The 20,013-nt window shown below is 41.1% G+C and overlaps 1 protein-coding gene across 1 annotated transcript; it reads right to left on the bottom strand.

The window, feature by feature from the left end:
* Positions 1-582: 582 nt before the first annotated feature.
* Positions 583-1,539, bottom strand: LOC125136673 (olfactory receptor 4E1). Its single transcript, XM_047797486.1, has one exon. It carries the CDS (start codon positions 1,537-1,539, stop codon positions 583-585), a length of 957 nt encoding a protein of 318 aa, XP_047653442.1.
* Positions 1,540-20,013: the final 18,474 nt, after the last annotated feature.

Raw genomic sequence — 20,013 nt, 5'->3', positions numbered from 1 at the left:
TTGCAAAGTGTCTAGGACAATTTCCAGACTGTGGAAGATATTAAAAATTGTATTTATTGCCATGATTGTCAGATATTACTTTTTTTTGTTTCTTTTTCTTTCTTTTTTTTTTTTTTTTTTGCTATTTAGGGCCTCATTTGCAGCATATGGACGTTCCCAGGCTAGGGGTTGAATTGGAGCTACAGCTGCTGGCCTACACCACAGCCACAACACCACCAGATCCTTAACCCACTGAGTGAGACCAGGGATCGAATCCACATCCTCATGGATCCTAGACAGGTTCGTTAACAGCTGAGCCATGAAGGGAACTCCTTGTTCCTGCTTTTTTTTTTTTTTTTTTTTTGCTGTGCCCTGTGGCATGAGGAAGTACCCAGGCCAGGAATTGAACCTGTGCCACAGCAGCAACTTGAGCCTTTTCAGGGACAACGCTGAATCCTTAAGTGCTAGGCCACCAGGAAACTCCTATTTGTCCGATATTAGACCAGAAGATAATTTTATAAGTCATATAGTTTGCTAACTGTGGTTTGTAACTTATCTTTGCAAAGCTTTTCTTTGATTTGGTGCACCAAGCATCTTAAGGGCTTAGTTATTGTCATTTTTTTCTCTCCCCTCTATCTTCCCCATTAACTTATTCAAGGCATTCTTCATGTCTTCATTCCTAAGGGTATAGATGATGGGGTTCAGCAGGGGTGTGACAGCGGTGAAAAACACCGACACCACCTTGTCCTCTGGGAGGCTGGTGGACGGACGGGAATAGATGAAGATGCAATGTCCCAGAAACAGTGTGACTACGGTGAGGTGGGCTGCACAGGTGGACAGGGCCTTGTGCCTGCCTTCTGAGATCTGCTGCCTCAGACTCACCAGGATGACTGCATAGGACACCACGAGGACCACAAAACAGACCACAGAGATCAGCCCACTGTTGGAGATGATGAGGATCTCGATGATGTAGGTATCGGTGCAGGCCAGTTTGATCACCTGAGGTACATCACAGAAGAAGTTGTCAATCTCATCAGGACCACAGTAGGGCAGCTTGATGGTGAGGGAGGTCAGGGCTATGGAGTGGATGGTCCCTCCTGTCCAGAGGGCCACAGCCAGCAGCACACATACTTTCCAGTTCATCACCGTCATGTACTGCAGAGGGTTGCAAATGGCCACATATCGATCATAGGCCATGACAGTGAGGAGAAAGATCTCTGTGCAGGCAAAGAGGTGCAGGAAGAACATCTGAGTTACACAGGCATCAAAGAAGATGAGCTTCTTCTCTGACCAGGTATCTATCAGCATCTTGGGGACAGTGACGGTGGAATGGCAGACATCAATAAAGGATAGGTTGCTGAGAAAGAAATACATGGGAGTATGGAGTCGACGGTCATAGACAATAGTTATGACAATGAGGATGTTGCCAATCAGTGTCAGGACATAGAAAATGAGGAACATGGCAAATGAAGCCATCTGCACATTCTGATTTGCAGATAAACCTCTAAGCCGAAAATACATCACTAAAGTTGTTTGATTGAAGAGGACATCCTCTTCCATTCTCATTTTTAAACACTCCTGTCAAGAATCAGAAAAAAAACCCCACATAATATCTGTGTCAATCAATTTCCTCTGTTTATGACATCTAGAATTTCTTGGTCAATCAATTTCTTCTGTTTATGACATCTAGAATTTCTAGCGAAATAGCTCATTTTAAAATCCCATTCAGGAGTTCTCATTGTGGCTTCATGGGTTAAGAATCTGATTAGTATCCATGAGGATGTGGGTTTGATCCCTGGGCTCACTCAGTGGGTTAAGGTTCTGGCACTGCTTCAAGCTGTGTCATAGGTGGCATATTTGGCTCAGAGCCTGCACTGCTGTGGCTGTGGTTGTGGCCATGGCCAGCTGCTGCAGCTCTGATTTCAACCCCTGGCCTCGGAACTTCCATATGCCACAGGTGTGGCCCTAAAAAAAAGAAGAAAAGAGGAGTTCCTGTCGTGGCGCAGTGGTTAACGAATCTGACTAGGAACCACGAGGTTGAGGGTTCGATCCCTGCCCTTGCTCAGTGGGTTAAGGGTCCGGCGTTGCCCTGAGCTGTCGTGTAGGTCACAGATGCAGCTCGGATCTGGCATTGCTGTGGCTGTGGTGTAGGCCGGCTGCTGTAGCTCCGATTCGACCCCTAGCCTGGGAACCTCCATATGCCACGGGAGCAGCCCAAGAAATGGCAAAAAGACAAAAAAAAAAAAAAAGAAAGAAAAGAAAAGAAAAATGTCCCCATTCAGCCTCTTAAATCATGCTGGACACATAGTAGTCACTAAACACACACTTTTGGAAAAATAGAATAGGGAAATTTGATTCACTAAGAGATATAAAACAATCTTGGAAAGGGAGAAATCAAATAAGTTCTTTCTCCCTTATTGTAGTAAAATATCAATGCTTAGCCTTAGGCTATAGATTTTTATAGGGGAAGAAATTAAGATTCTTCTTACCTTCAATAAGTAATTTGTCCAAGGTTCCACAAATTCTGGCTCTGAACACAGTTTTCTTTATTGTCCTGTTGACTGAATTTTTTATTAACCCAAACCCTTGCTCTCCTTTTGGCTCTGCCATGATACCCTGATACTGTAACTTCAGTGATCTGGTTTTCAGAAGGCAGAAGCTAGCAATGTGGCTGCAGTGTTTTTTTTTTTAACAGTTCTTTAGAAGATGCTGGATAAAATCCTGGAAACCTTAAAAAACCTAGAGAGGATAAAGGTACTCTTGCTTCTCATCTACCTTTGTGTTGAGGGCCAACTTGTTCATCCATAAACAGGAGGTCAGGGTTCAGGCTTAATAGCATCATTGACTTGATTGGATTATCCTCAGCTAGCTTGCTTCCTTCCTGCCTTCCTTCCTTCCTTCTTTGTTTGTTTGTTTGCCGTACCCATGGCATATGGAGGTTCCCAGGATAGGGGTCGAATTGGAGTTGTAGCCACCAGCCCACACCACAGCCACAGCAATGCAGCATCCGAGCAGAGTCTGTGACCTACACCACAGCTCATGGCAATGCCAGATCCTTAACCCACTGAGCAAGGCCAGGGATCGAACCTGCGTCCCCGAGGTTGCTAGTTGGGTTCGTCAACCACTGACCCACAACAGGAACTCCTCCTCAGCTCTTTTTAAAGTCCAATTCTGTTGTCTGACTTACCATACCACAGTAAAACAAGAGTAGCTATTTTCTTTTCTTTTTTTTAAAAGTAGATTTTATTTATTTATTTATTTATTTTCTTTTAAATTAGATTACCTTTGACCCAAGCATCACTGATTTTTACAAGAAATGTATATATTATATGGAGTCACAAGATCTCGGCTCTTAAGGGGGTGCAGAGTTTACCTTATCTATTTTTTTAAAAATAAGTACAGAAAACAAGGCACAGAGAGATAAAACAACTGACCCAAGTCTACAGAGAATTGGAGTAATAGCTGGGTCTAGAGCTTGGGCCTCGTGTCTTTTGGTCCAGGCTTTCTTTGCTCTACCACCACTCTGACCTGAATTTTTGTGGTTATTGGCATAATTGGGGCATTAGGTAAAGTGTGTCTCAGTGACTTCGTTCTTCCTCTCTTAGATGTCCTCAGCCAGCTTGGGTGAGCATCTACGGGAGGCCTCTCTTCTCTAGCTTGCCTCTTACATGCTCTGCCTTGATATGCAGGCTTCTAAGGGTGGCCCACCCAATCAAGCTGCCCCTCCTGGTTCCTTGGACCCGATCATCCTATGCCACCTACTTCCCATCACGAATGACTATGGATTCTTTACTTTGTTCCTCAAGATCATGGGTTCTGCCGGACAAATGAACCAACTCCCCATTGCTTATTGAAGAAGAATAGAGAAAACTTCTTTTCTGTGCCATTGTCCTTTCTTCTCAAATATTTCCTATGCCTCATTTTGCTGCTCTTCTGCAGGTAAAGGTTTTTGTTTTTGTTTGTATTTTTTTTTTGTTTTGGTCTTTTCTAGGGCCGCACCTGTGGCATATGGAGGTTCCCAGGCTAGAGGTCTAATTGGAGCTGTAGCTGCTGGCCTACACCACAGCCACAGCAATGCTGGATCCAAGCCTCGTCTGTGGCCTACAGCACAGCTCATGGCAATGCCGGATCCTTAACCCACTGAGCAAGGCCAGGGATTGAACCCCAAACCTCATGGTTCCCAGTCGGATTCATTAACCACTGAGCCAAGATGGGAACTCCTGACAGTTTTTTTTTGTTGTTGTTGTTGTTTATATCAGAGGAAAAACTAATGGTAGTGTCAAATCAGAGAACTAGCAAAGCAGATCTGTGGCCAAAAAAGGTATTTTGGGGGGGGCAGGCGAAGTCTTTTAGCTATCGTTTAAACCCATGATGTCATGATTAATGTTTATATTAACATCTTAGTAGCTATGGATTGATTTTACTATTTAGGAAATTTTCTTAGAGTGATCATTTAAAAAGTTTTTGCTTCAGAAAACTATTTTTAATGTTTGAGATTTACATCTGTTATTTTTGTAGTTTATTAAGTTCTAAAAGGCTGATTGCAAAATTGAAAGTTGGAGTTCCCATCATGGCTCAGTGGTAACAAGCCTGAGTAGTATCCACGAGGACGCAGGTTCCATCCCTGGCCTCTCTCAGTGGATTAAGGATCTGGCATTGCCGTGAGCTGTGGTGTAGGTTGCAGATGTGGCCAGCAGCAGCAGTAGCTCCAATTCGACCCTTATCCTGGGAACTTCCATATGCTGTGGGTGTGGTCGTAAAAAACAAAAAACAAAAAAAAAATTGAAAGTGAGGAACTGACCAATCATGGACCCAGGGTTTATATTAAACTCAATATGGAAAATTTCACCTGCAAAGATAAAAGAAAAAAGGTGTGTAGATGGATAGCTAGGTCTGAAATGAAGACTTCTGTCCCCTCACCAGAGGATATGGATATACATTTTTAACTAAACTTTTTCAGTCACCATCATCTTTTTCTATTTTTTGAAGCCACAGAAGAAAATGTTCTGAAAAATTGACACATGTTTGACTGCAATAGAAATTTGATGTTAGTTAATGTCTAGAATATTGTTCTCACACACAAAAAATCTACTGCCCATTGTACACATTTCAGAAGAAAGAGAGAAAACAGTTAAGAGCAGCAACAAAATAAAGCTGAAATATCTGTAACACTCACCCGGGGTTGTTTCTGATGCTTGTCAGAACTTCCAGAGAGAATTGAATTGTTAATCTTGTAGTTGTAATATCAAGAGTGTTATTATCCAGTAGAAATAACAATTTATTTGAAGTTAAACAATCAAATAGACTTATTTTTCTTGATTTTTTTCAAAAGGAGGACCAGAGGTCTTGAAGTTCCCTTGGGTCTTAGTCACAGTTCTTGAGAATGTCATGGCAGGTATATTTGGTGATATTTTGCCAGAGGTAATTCAGGATTGTTGAAAAATCACACCTTTGTACCTATACTATTATCATATTTTTCAACATATAGAGCATATAACTGGACTAAGATTTTTGAGAACGGGTTTTCAGTTAACTGAAGATGGGGTATAGGAATGATACATTTTTTGCACTTTGTCAGGCTGTAATGATGAGTAGAAGGGATTCAAAGCCACTACCAACCACGTTTGCAGGCATGCTGGTTTATCAGGTCATGTCTAACACCAAACTTGACCTAATTATTCAGAACCAGCGGTAACTGAAGCATCCTGTTTCCTTCACGACACACTCTCTAGGTCTAAGGTTTATCTTGCTGTTTCAGATGGATTGGTCCACGTTCAAGAACTGAAGGGAATCTGTAGAGTAGCTGGGAGTGGCAGCTGCAGTGTTGGTGTTGTTCTACCTGACTTATAGAGGCTTTGTGGGAACTTTTAAACAATGACATCAGCTTGCCCTAGTCACTAGTTAGAGAAAGTTAATTCTGTGGGGATCGAAATTACAGGCTTCGCAATCATCACTAAGGGCATTTAATGAGAAGGCAGGACTTTAATACCTAATTCCTTAGGATGTGTTTCTATACGATTAAGTGAACTACTATTTAGTGATTGCTTACTATGTGCTAAGTATTAGGTGAGAGGCTTCTCTGTTTTCTTATGTAATCCATACAAAAACATGTAGCTAAGGAATGGGCAATGCAGTTAAGATTGTAATCAGCTCTGCTGCTGAGGTCAAGGGCTTGAGTCAGACTGCCTGAGTACAGATTGCAACGTCCTAGGTGTGTACACTTGGGCAAGTTATTTAATCGCTGGGTCTCAGTTTTCTCATCTATAATATATGAATAAAAATGGTAATTTTTTTTTTGTCTTTTTAGGGCCGCACCCTCAGCACATGGAGGCCAGGCTAGGGGTCAAATTGGGGTTATAGCTGCCAGCCTACACCACAGCTCACAGCAACAGCTGGATCCTTAACCCACTGAGCGAGGTCAGGGATCAAACTTGCAACCTCATGGTTTCTAGTCAGATTCGTTTCCTCTGTGCCATGACAGAAACTCCAAAAAAATGGTAACATTTTTAAAGAGAGAAGCTCTTGAAATCTTTGCAAAGCATGGTCACTTAGTAAACGCGTTATCTATATTAATATAATTATGTAATATGCAATTCAAACAAACAAAACCACCACCATCAGCCAACTTTTTTTGCATCATTAATTCATTACTTTACATAACAGTGAAAACTGACAACCTCTTGGTCTAGGAGTTTGGTGGTGTAAGTTGGTAAAAGAAGACTCAAAAGGAGAGAGATGAAGGCTGTACTTTGAATTTCAAGATTGTATAATTTTGGAGTTCCAATCATAGTGCAGTGGAAACGAATCCGACTAGGAACCTTGAGGTTGCAGTTTCCATCCCTGTCCTTGCTCAGTGGGTTAGGGATCTGGCATTGTCGTGAGCTGTGGTGTAGCTCACAGACATGGCTCGGATCTGGCATTGCTGTGGCTGTGGCCTAGGCAGGCAACTGTAGCTTGAATTAGACCCCTAGCTTGGGAAACTCCATAGGCCGCAGGTGCAGCCCTAAAAAGCAAAAAAAAAAAAAAAAATGGATAATTTTGTGGGATGTTTAGGATATCCAAAATAAAGGGTATGGAGCTAGAAGTAATTTCTTTTGGTGCCTTTTTTTTTTTTTACCTTTTTTGTCTTTCTAGGGCTGTACCCACGGCATATGGAAATTCTCAGGCTATGGGTTGAAATCAGAGCTGTAGCTGCCGGCCTTCCTTCACCACAGCTCATGGCAATGCCGGATCCTAAACCCGCTGAGCAAGGCCAGGGATTGAACCCTCATCCTCCCGGATACTAGTTGGGTTCATTATCGCTGAGCCACAATGGCAACTCCTAGCAGTAAGCTTATAGCTGACCCTTCATGTGACAGTGTGTAGGAGAGAAGATGGTAACTAAAGTAAAGTGTCAAAAGTGACCCAAAATTCTTGTTTCCAAGGACTTGTGGCTTGGGCTTCTTTCCCTCAGTTTTCTTGTTGGGTTCATTCATTGATTAGAGGCCAGACTTAACTCTTAAAAAACTTGGTGCTTCCAAAACTTAAAGATTGCTACTCAGTTAACTTGGGATTTACACTGCATTGTCGCTTTGGCAATCAGGGTATGTGATAGGAAGAAGGATATGCTGGTTATACTAATTCTCTGAACATTTGGAATTGAGATACTTCATCACAGGCATGATACCCCCAGGGCAATGGAGAAAATGATGTTCAAGTGGTTATAGACAAATTACTATAACCACAATCATTGGTAAAATGCAAGGTTGAGAAATTAGCCTTGGAACTCCTTCTATTATAATTTCCATATTATCCTTCTTCCTCTGGCACCCCTTTCCCCTGGCCCACTACTTCCCTCCGACTGTACACAGACTGCCACATAGGTGCCCCCCTCAGGCTTTCCCTTCCTGGAAGTCCATCATGCTCCCAAATTGTGTGTTCCTAGTTCTTCCACAGAATAAATGAAAATAATTGTTTAAACTTTCCCAGCACTTTAGCGTTTGGAAAACATTTTCACACTATTTTATCTGGTCTTCACAAAACCTCTGTGAGGTAGGGAGCATGACAGAAATATTGGACTTGGTATTAAGTGATTTCCACAAAGTTGACATGTATGGTAGGCACCTGAACCTGAGCTTGAACACAGGTCATCTGCTGCTGATCCAGTATGGATTCTCTTACTTCATTTGGATGCTGCCCTTTATACAGGAGCAGTAGCTTTTGATCTTACCATCTATAGAAGATGCACACTTAAAAGTGTTGCTTGTTCACTTACATGTTGAATCTGAAAATAAAGAAAACAAAACCAACCCCCCCCCCCAAAAATGAGCTAAAAGATACAGGGAAGAGATTGGTGATTGCCATAAGCTGGGGGCAGGGAGTGGACAAAAAGGATGAAAAGCGTCAAAAAGTACAAATTTACAGCTATAAAGCAGATGTCATGGGGATAAAATGTACGGCATGGTGACTATGGTTAATAGTACTGTTTGTATATTTGAAAGTTGCCAGAAAGAGTAGATCTTAAAATTCTCCTCACAAGAAAAAACTGTAATGGTGATTGATGAATGTTAACTAGACTGGTTGTGATCATTTTGCATTACATACAACTTATCGAGACAACCCCCCCAAACCTCACCAAATATTGAACAATTACACTGTACACCTGAAATTAATATAACGTTATATGTTAATTCTATCTCAATAAAAAGTTGCTTTTTAAATCATATAGAGCTTTTTCATAGGTATAGGGAAGAGATAATTTTTTTTAGTATTCTTAGATCTTATTGATTCTTTGGTGTTTTTTTTCGTTCCTTTTTTTCATTCTAATCTCTCCATTCCAAAAGATCAAAGTGATATGGTCACTTCTGAAAAGTTACTGACTCTCTACTAAAAGCAATCAGTCAGCAGGCAACAACCTAGGGTATGTACAGTATCATCCTTAGTGTAGTATGAGATAAAAATGTCCAAATGAGTAATGATTCTTTCCTATGAGGAATGTACAACATAGGGAAGTAAGATGGCTTTTATTTTAGGAATTTAAGGAAACCTCTTGAAAAAAAGCTTTGGCAGCATGTTGCCCAGTAAATGCAATAGGAATTAGCAGTGTGATGTGGAGTTCCTGTCGTGGCGCAGTGGTTAACGAATCCGACTAGGAACCATGAGGTTTCGGGTTCGGTCCCTGCCCTTGCTCAGTGGGTTAACGATCCGGCGTTGCCGTGAGCTGTGGTGTAGGTTGCAGACGCGGCTCTGATCCCGCGTTGCTGTGGTGCTGTGGCTCTGGCGTAGGCCAGTGGCTACAGCTCCAATTGGACCCCTAGCCTGGGAACCTCCATATGCCTCAGGAGCGGCCCAAAGAAATAGCAAAAAGACAAAAAAAAAAAAAAAAGCAGTGTGATGTGACCTTCACACCCCCGACAGCAGAAGGGAAGGGAAGCAGCAGAGCTTGTGTGGTCCTGGAGAGACCTTCATTCTGCCCCTCATAACAAACTGTGCAGGAATCAGACCCCAAGATGAAGCTACAATTAGATCTTGTTACCTACCCACCTCCCTCTCGCAAGAGACCAGCTAGTCTGATTTCACCAAGTCTTGCTTGCCTGTTCACTTCAATCTTCGAATTTTTGAAACTTCTATTCATCTCTTATCTCCTCAAGGCTTGAAACTTTCCCTAGTTAAGCGCTTATCCTTCTCTGAAGTTTCACTATGACCTCTGGCTAGAACTTTGCACATAGAATCCTCAACCTCTTTTCTTTGCATTACCTTCACACTCCTGCTTTATGTGTCTGTCTCCTGTTGCCCTCTTAAATAGTACAGGCTCTTTCTCCTGTGTTGGGATTCAAGTTTTGACAGGTGTTCTTTCAAAAAAATTTATTTATTTATTTGACAGTTCTGTTCAGACAACTTTTCTTTCCTCCTTTGTAAAAAGTCCACCTTCTAAAAAAAAAAAAAACCAAAACTCTATCAGGCTATTCTACTTGCATTCCTTTCTTATATTTTCAGTTTTCCTCTCAGCTACTCCATCTCCTTCCTCTAAGACTTTGGCATTTAGATCAACCATGTAAATGATCCATACAATAATCTTGTCTTGGTTCCTTTTTTTTTTTGTCTTTTGTCTTTTTATTTTTGGGGGGCTGCACCTGTGGCACACGGAGGTTCCCAGGCTAGGGGTCCAATAGGAGCTGTTGCTGTTGGCCTGTGCCGGAGCCACAGCAATGCCAGATCTGAGCTGCGTCTGCGACCTACACCACAGCTCAAAAGCAACTTTGAATCTTAAACCCACTGAGGGAGGCCAGGGATTGAATTTGCGTTCTTATGGATACTAGTCAGATTTGTTTCCACTGAGCCACAATGGGAACTCCCAAATAGGCAATTCTACTACATTTTCTGTAGTCAACTTACTTTCTTACTCTCCACGGTGATTTACATTGACCTAACTCAAATTTTGCTTGTTGTTTCAATGAGAAATAGAAGTAATCAGAAGAGAACTCTTATCCCACCCCACTCTTAAATCTAACCACTGTTTGTGTCTAAACCGTAAACTGCCTACTACTACAATGGATATCTTGCTCTTTCCAAGACCAACCCTTCCATTTATACCTTATGTCTCATCCTTTCTTGCCTCTGAAGGCTTTAATCCTGTAATTCTCTGTCTCTACCACATCAAACTTTGTCACTGTTGAATCATTTCCATCAGCCCACAAATTGTGCAGTAATAATCCCAGTACTGAATAATCCTTCCGTGATTCTGATGCCTGAAAGATGTTACTGAAATCCAGGTTCTTGTTCACAGAGCCGAAGAATGAACTTCACGAACACACAGGCAGCAAGCAAGCAAAGTCTTTCTACAGGACAGCAAACTGCTCCCAGGACAGCTGGGGGGGGGGGAGGGGAAGAAGCCACCTCTATTGTCCTATGGGGTTTTTATCCCTTAAAGATGGGGGTGTACAAGTGTGGGGTCCAGAAATATGTGGTTTTCTCCCATTGGCATTGCCCAATTATGTATTTCAGTCCTTGTCCAATAGGGGTCTTAGGGGTAGAAATGTCCCATAAGTCTCAAGGTTTCTTTGCCCTTCTCTGCCCATAGACTGAGTCACAGGAGGTTAGAGATTAATGTCCATCTGGGTGTAGGTACACTGTCTATAGGAAACAAGGCCTGCAGGGATGTTACTTCCTGGAGCCCTTAAGCTACAAATGTTAATCAATAGCCATATCAAGGAAGGCATCAAAGCCCATGCACCTGCACTGACTGCCTGAGTTATTATTCTGCCCTCAATTCCATGTTTCTCTCCAGCTACCACATAATTTCTCTATTTTTTTTAAGAAAAATTCCTCAAAAGAATTACCTATACTCATCATCTCCACTTTGTCTCCTACCATTTCTTTGTTGAACCAACTTCAATCTGGTTTATATCTCAATCACTCCTGTTGACTAAAAAAATACTACTTGAAAGTTGAGAGTTAAGTTTTATTTGGGGTGAAATTAGGATTTAAGCCTGGGAGACAGCATCTCAGCCCCAAGAAACTGCTCCAAGGAGGAGAGGGGGGGAGGCTAGGATCTATGAGTTTTTGCATCTTTTGCAACAATGGGGAGGTAGAAGGAACAAAAAATTTATAGGTAATCAGATTTACAGAAAACCATTTCTATGGGAAGATGTGGGCTTACTGGAATCACTCCTTCCATTTGCTTTTCTGAGTTCCCTCAGGGCTCACTGGCCCACCCTTGGGAGTGGCAGTTCTCACAGGTGACCATGCCATCTTTTGTTTTGCCCACTAACTACGGCCCAGAGGAAAGGGGGAATACCAAGATATAAGTCATAAAGGTGAAGGGGGAGGTGCATTCAGCCATGCACATATTTTACCAAAGTTTTCTGCTGGTCTTGTGAAGGTTACTAATAGTCACAGATATCAATCATCATAGATGGATTTTAGTGCTTTTCTAGATATGAAGAGATGCAAGAATTGGGCTCATAAAATCTTCTCCTGAAAATATCTAACTATCTGAAGGCCCGTTCTTCCAGTTTTCCCAGAGCACAGAGTGCCTCCCTCCTGGGCTCCACCCTGAGCTCCACTCAGGGGCTGCTGAGGGTCAGAAGCTTCAGTGGCTCATGTTCTACTCCATGTAGAGGCTGATGGCAAGTGCCAAATTTCAGTTCACATTCCACTAAAATTATTCTTACCTAGGTCACCAGTGACACTCATACTGCTCAATTCAATGGGCAGGGTTTTCTTTGGCTATGTCCAAGGCATGAGGAAGTTCCTTGTCACCAGAGATTGAACCTAAGCCATAGCAGTGACTGGAGATGCTACAGTATGCCAGAGGAGAACTCCCAATGGGCAGTTCTTGGTCCTTGTCTCACTTAACCTTTCTGCATCATTTAACATAATTGATTACTTTCTCCTTTTTGAAGGAGAACACCACAGTCTCCTGTTTTTCCTCACATCTGACTGGTTGCTTCTTCTGAATCTCCTTTGCTGGATTCTCTTCCCTTTCCTGACCTCCAAATAAGGTGCCCCAGGGCTCAGACCTTGGACTTTTGCTTTTCTCTGATTATGCTTTTTACATGAACTCATCTAAGTTCATGGTTTTAATGCCATCTTTATGCTGATACGTAAAAATTTTGTTTTTATCTTGCTCCATTATGGTACAGAGTAGCCTCATCCGATATTGGTATTCCAGGAAATTGCTTATGTTTAGTAGAAGCAATTTTAGGGCCTAATTATGAGTGCTGGTCTAGCTCCTAGTCACACAAAGGCCTGTCTGATCATACCAGGGCATTTTCCAGCTCTTGAGGATTGTTTTTCTCTTTTGCAATCCTCCCTTTTGGCTGACAGAAGACAAAGTTAGGACACAAGACATTACATATGCACATTGCCATCATTTTCAACTTTTGTTCATTAGGAGGTTGTCTCGAGAATGTTTTTTGTAGTTAGACTAAGATTAGGCTCTCCTGTTCCTTGTTGCATCCTGAGTTATGGAATCCTTTCACATGACAGTGGATTTACAGTAGCATGTAAGAATATGAACAGGATATACTGGTTAAGAGCAACACAGACAATTACCAGGAACAAAATGGTTATCATCCTTGTAAAAGATCCTAAGGACTGGGACTTAGATGATCAAGCTCAGGCAATAAAAATATAACCCAAAGTACAGTTGGTCTTTTCCGGAGAACCAGTGGCTTTTATTTTAGCCTAGTCATAAACCGTTTGACTTGACTTGTGCTGTTTATATAGATGCATCTGAAAATATTTGCTGTGTCATAATTCCCTTGTCTGGCTAAGAGGAAATTGAGTTATGTGCTTATCCATGAAAACTCTGGCTAATGAATACAAATTAAAACTGCCTTTTGGGATTCCAGAGCATAAGTTGTGTTTTCATAAATGGTACTGACTTCAGTACAGACTCTGTCGGGAATACAACATTATTCAACACAACAAGAGGAGATGATCATTGGTCTTAATGTAGGTAGATTTTTTTTTTTTTTATAGCCGCACCTATGGTGTACGGAAGTTCTGGGCTAGCAGTCGAGTGGGGGTGCTGCTGAAGACTACACCACAGCCACAGCAACACCAGATCTGAGCTGTATCTGCAACCTACACCAGCAGCTTGAGGTAATGCTAGATATTTAACCCACTGAGTGAGACCAGGGATTGAACCCACATCCTCACAGAGACAATGATGGGTCCTCAACTCATTGAACCATAGTGGGAACTCTGGTTAGTAGATTTTTAAAAATGGTGTTAAACAATTCCTGCAAAATAAACTGGAGAGTCTCACTTTTATAATATTCAGAAAAAACTTAGCACCAATATTAGTTTCCATTTCTGATGGATTGAGTTTTATTGTTTGGATTACAATGACCCCAGAAGAAGACTTTATTGAGATAGTGTAAAGTCGAAATTTTATAAGACTGAAATTTGAGACTAAGTATGTGAGGAAAAACTTATGTACCAGAGCGGATATTTAGAAGGAAATTTACTTTTGGAAGTATTTAAAGGAATAGCTATTATATTTTTGTTAGTAAGTTTAGGTAAGGGATTACAAATCTGGCCATCAGGACACCATCAAACTCCTAGAAGAAAACATAGGCAAAACACTCTCTGACATCAACATCATGAATATTTTCTCAGGTCAATCTCCCAAAGCAATAGAAATTAGAGCAAAAATAAACCCATGGGACCTCATCAAACTGAAAAGCTTTTGCACAGCAAAGGAAACCCAAAAGAAAACAAAAAGACAACTTACAGAATGGGAGAAAATAGTTTCAAATGATGCAACCGACAAGGGCTTAATCTCTGGAATATATAAACAACTTATACAACCCAACAGCAAAAAAGCCAACAACCCAATGGAAAAGTGGGCAAAAGACCTGAAGAGACATTTCTCCAAAGAAGATATACAGATGGCCAACAAACACATGAAAAAATGCTCAACATCGCTGGTTATAAGAGAAATGCAAATCAAAACGACCATGAGATATCACCTCACACCAGTCAGAATGGCCATCATTCATAAATCCACAAATAACAAGTGCTGGAAGGGCTGTGGAGAAAAGGGAACCCTCCTGCACTGTTGGTGGGAATGTAAACTGGTACAGCCACTCTGGAGAACAGTTTGGAGATACCTTAGAAGTCTATACATAGAACTTCCATATGACCCCACAATCCCACTGTTGGGCATCTATCCAGACAAAACTCTACTTAAAAGAGACACGTGCACCTGCATGTTCATTGCAGCACTATTCACAATAGCCAAGACATGGAAACAACCCAAATGTCCATCGACAGATGATTGGATTCGGAAGAAGTGTTATATATACACAATGGAATACTACTCAGCCATAAAAAAGAATGACATAATGCCATTTGCAGCAACATGGATGGAACTAGAGACTCTCATACTGAGTGAAATGAGCCAGAAAGACAAAGACAAGTACCATATGATATCACTTATAACTGGAATCTAATACCCAGCACAAATGAATATCTCCTCAGAAAAGAAAATCATGGACTTGGAGAAGAGACTTGTGGCTGCCTGATGGGAGGTGGGGGGAGTGGGAGGGATCGGGAGCTTGGGCTTATCAGACACAATTTAGAATAGATTTACAAGGAGATCCTGCTGAATAGCATTGAGAACTTTGTCTAGATACTCATGTTGCAACAGAAGAAAGGGTGGGGGAAAAATGTAATTGTAATGTATACATGTAAGGATAACCTGACCCCCTTGCTGTACAGTGGGAAAATAAAAAAATAAAAAAAAAAGAAAATCTGGCCATCAGTTGAATCTACGATTGTGGTCTGAGAATTTTTTATTTTCTAAGTGGTAGAAGACCATCACCATTATGAAGATAGGAGAGATCATATTGATAAAACTTTTAGTCAAGTAATAGAATGAGTTAAAATACAATAATAAGCAAAATTAATGGTAGATCAAAAGAAAAGAAAATGGGTGAAGAGTTAGAAAATTAACCTTATTTTGTTGTCTTTGGTGGAAACTGTTCAGTTGAGCAGTTAGTAGTTGGTTCCTAGTTTTGGCAAAAACTAGTCACTTCTGCAATCATCAGTTTCTGGAGAATTTATCGGACTCCTCAATTTGATGTCTTCCAATTGAATGGATTTCCATGGTGGTGAGAAACTGATGTGTCCTTTTATAGCTAGGAAGGATCAACACCATCTAAGATGAGGCCTGAGAATCTGTCTGTCTACAAGTTCCCAAGTAATGCTTTTGCTGGTCTGGGGACCACAATTTAATAACCATTAGTTTGGAATAGCACACCGAATGGCATGCCCACAGGCATTATGACAGTTCTGAGGCCAACCAGAAAAGGCCAAAAAGTGGGCAGTGGCCCAATTCCTGGAAACCCTGCCCTTTCCCAGAAATTGTTGGAATAATCCTCCCAGTCATTAGCCTATGAAATTGACCAGCCCATAAAAAACTCACCACCCCACATTTTGGGGCCTCTCTTTCTGGCCTTCTAAGATGGCCCACACTTTGTCTCTCTCTCAATAAATCTTACCTATTGCTTTGCCTTTCACTGAATTCTTTCTGTGCTGAGAAATAAAGAGCCTGAACTTCATTTCAGTAAGTTGTGGGACCAGGTGTATGATTTTAATTAAAAAACAGTGGGTTCATATCCCATTCTGGGTTTTGGCTGAGTTTCAGCCCCAGCACATGGATGCTAACCCCAATGTGAGGTGTATAGAAGAAGTGATATTTTTGTATTGCTTTTCTTCCAGTTTAGTTTATACACGTTCAAATCTTAATGAATATTATTGAAAACTTAATATATGATTGGGATTTGCTTGATTGTGTAGAATAATGAGAAGATATAAACATGTCAGATGTTATGAAAAAGTGGAACTTCATATAATTTAATCAGACATAGGATGGTATTGCCTTATAATTAGTTTGAAACTTGTGAAGACATGAGAATTTAGGAGTTCCTATCATGGCTTAGTAGGTTAAGGACACAGCATTGTCTCTGTGAGGATGGGAGTTCAATCCCTGGCCTTGCTCAGTGGGTTAAGGAGCTGGCATTGCCACAAGCTGTGGCTCGGATCCAGTGTTTTTGTAACTATGATGTAGGCCTGCAGCTGCAGCTCCGATTCAGCCCTTAGTCTGGGAACTTCCGTATGCTATAGGTGTGACCTTAAATATATATTATATATATATATATAAAATGAGATTTTATTTTTTAGAAGCTTCACAAGTTTCAAACTAAATATATACAGGCTGTCCCTGTCACCCATAGGTATAGTTTTTCTAGCTCCCCATCATTTATTCTCATTCTCCTTCTTTCTCTTTCACACACACACTACCACATAGCCAATATTTTTTATTTTGCATTTTTAAATTAAAGTGTAGTTCATTTACAATGTTTTGCTAATTTATGCTATACAGTAAAGTGACCCAGTCATATATATATATATATATACATTTCCCTTTCTCATAATATCTTCCATCATGGTCTATCCCAAGAGACTGGATATAGTTCCCTGTGCTATACAGTAGGACCTCATTGCTTGACCATTCTAGATGTAATAGTTTACATCTACTAACTCCTAACTCCCAATCCATCCCACTCCCTCCTCCTTCCCTCTTGGCAACCACAAGGCTGTTCTCTATGTCTTGAATCTGTTTCTGTTTTATAGATAGGTTCATTTGTGACCACATAGCCAATATTCCTGTAAAAATCCTGTTTTCTGTAAAATGCTATAGGAGACAGATGAGGAAGAAAAAGGGATGGACCAGAGTCTTCCAACTTTTAACAACATCCTATAATTGTAGGTTGTAACTGCTTCTGGAGATTATTATTATTATTATTATTGTCTTTTTGCCATTTCTTGGGCTGTTCCCACAGCACATGGAGGTTCCCAGGCTAGGGGTTGAATCGGAGCTGTAGCCACTGGCCTAAGCCAGAGCCACAGCAACGCAGGATCCGAGCTGCATCTGCGACCTACACCACAGCTCACGGCAACCCCGGATCCTTAACCCACAACCTCATGGTTCCTAGTCGGATTCGTTAACCACTGAGCCATGACGGGAACTCCCTAGAGATTATATTCTGATCCTAGCTTTCAAAAACATGGGACTTCAGAAACAAGGCAAACATGCTTAGATGTATCTCTGTTCCCCCCCTGCCCCCAGCAGTGGGAACATGGAGCAGTTTCTGTGACACAAAACCATGGCCAATTTCAAAACCACAAGTTCACTACTTCGAGAGACATTTACCCTAGCTCTGAAGGAACTAGTTCATTTTGGAATTTTTCTCACTCACTGACAGAGTGAGACAATGAGCCCAGGGGGAAGGATCACTTTCTCTCCTTTTCTAGTGTAGATAAAAAAGCCCTGTGTCTCAATGGAATCACCATTTCCAGCTGGCTTCCCATGAAGAAGGAGTTTGCCTCACTCCAGAATGAGACAGATGGAGCCAGAATTGGGAGAAAACAATGTGTTGAGGCTTTTCTCTGTGGGGGCACTCGGGTAAATAATTTCAGTTGTTAGACATTCACTTTCCTGTTAAAGTGGCAATTACTCTATTTAGAGAGGTATAATTGAATATAGAAATGCAAATAAAGTGGGGAATGTTAACAAATAAGCAATGACAATCATGCTAAATGTTTCTGATTCTAGTCCAGGAGGTAACTAAACTAATTCCCTGTTAAGAGAGACCACAAATGATATCACCTCGAAAATTACATTCACTGTTGCATACATAGATATTATACATACATATATATAATAGATATTATATATTATAGCCAATGTCTAAATTCTTTTTTTTGGCTGCGCCTGTGGCTTGTGGAAGTTCCCAGGCCAGGGATCAAACCTGCACCACAGCAGCAACTTGAGCTGCAACACTGAGAGTGCTAGATCCTTAACCCGCTGAGTCACATGGGAAATCCTCACCACTCACATTCTTGAAAACATTTATGAAGGGCTTATCTTTGGCAACCATGGAAACAGAAGCAAATTAAGGTATGATTCCAGTCCATTCTCCCACCCCCAACCAACTCCTGTGCTCCATCCTAAGATAAGTTTTTAAACTGGTTTGAAAACAAAATCATGGAGTTCCCATCGTGGCGCAGTGGTTAGCGAATCTGACTAGGAACCATGAGGTTGCGGGTTCGATCCCTGCCCTTGCTCAGTGGGTTAAGATCCGGCGTTGCCGTGAGCTGTGGTGTAGGTCGCAGACGTGGCTCGGATCCTGCATTGCTGTGGCTCTGGTGTAGGCCAGCGGTTACAGCTCCGATTTGACCCCTAGACTGGGAACCTCCATATGCCACAGGAGTGGCCCAAGAAACAGCAAAAAGACCAAAAAAAAAAAAAAAGAAAAAACCAAAACAAACCCCCAAATCATTAACAATTGAAAAGATTATTTTCATTAGTCTCACCACCTGGACACTGACAAACATATACAAGGCTTTGTGAATACAAATATTTGTTCCAATGTAAATAATGTATTTATAGGTGAGAATTATAATGATGCTCATATGGGAGACAATGGAAGTATAGAAAAAGTAAGAGTATAGAAATTGATACTGCAAAGAGCTGAATTCAAATCCTGACTGCCTTTTACTAGTTGAGTGACCTTGGGAAATTTGCTTAACTTTTCCTATCTTCATATTTTTTTTTCTTCTTTTTTTTAGGGCTGCAGCCTCTGCATAAGGAGGTTCATGGAGTCGTATCTGTAGCCACTGGCCTACACTACAGCCACAGCAAGGCTGGATCCCTGACCCACTGAGTGAGGCCAGAGATTGAATCCACATCCACATGGATACTAACTGGGTTTTTTTCTGCTGCACCACAATGGGAACACCCCATCTTCATCTTTTTTACAGAAAATTGAAAATAGGAATATCTATTTCATGGGACTGATAGGAAAATAAATGCAATAATAAAACTATATTGCAGTTTGTATATATAATTAAAATAAATATATTAAAGTTAAGCCAATTTAGTTATTTAAAGAATTAAATAAGTATAAATCTTGCTCTTTACTTAGTAGATGTTCAATAAATGAAATGTTTGTGAGAGTTTACCATGCGAAATTGTTGAGGAATACATGGAAGATTGTGGTAGGGAAGTTACACTGATTTCTTCATCTCAATATCTTACTGATTTTAGCAAGGGTTCTTGAAAATGAGGCTAGAAATAACAAACAATGCTGGATGTGGACAGATCTCCTGACTGTGGCTGGGCTATGGAGTCTGGTTATGGTCAAGAAATCTGAGTCCTAGTCTGCCACCCTCTAGACATGTGACATTGATATACTGTCATAATTTTTTTGCTCTCAGTATTTTTTGTAAAACCAGGAAGTTGGACTCAACTCTCTGATGTGGGTCATTGGGTTAAGGACATGACCTAGTACCTGTGAGGGTGTGGGTTTGATCCCTGGCCCAGTTCAGTGGCATAAGTTGCAGGTGTGGCTTGGATCTAGTGCTGCAGTGGCTGTGGTGTAGGCTGGCAGCTGCAGCTCTGATTCAACCCCTAGCTTGGGAACTTCCATATGCCACAGGAGTGGCTTCGAAAACAAACAAACAAACAAAAACAACAAC

The sequence above is a fragment of the Phacochoerus africanus genome, chromosome 9 (genome assembly GCF_016906955.1).
Source record: "Phacochoerus africanus isolate WHEZ1 chromosome 9, ROS_Pafr_v1, whole genome shotgun sequence".
Lineage (NCBI taxonomy): Eukaryota > Metazoa > Chordata > Mammalia > Artiodactyla > Suidae > Phacochoerus > Phacochoerus africanus.
This window is presented reverse-complemented; position numbering and strand designations above follow the sequence as displayed.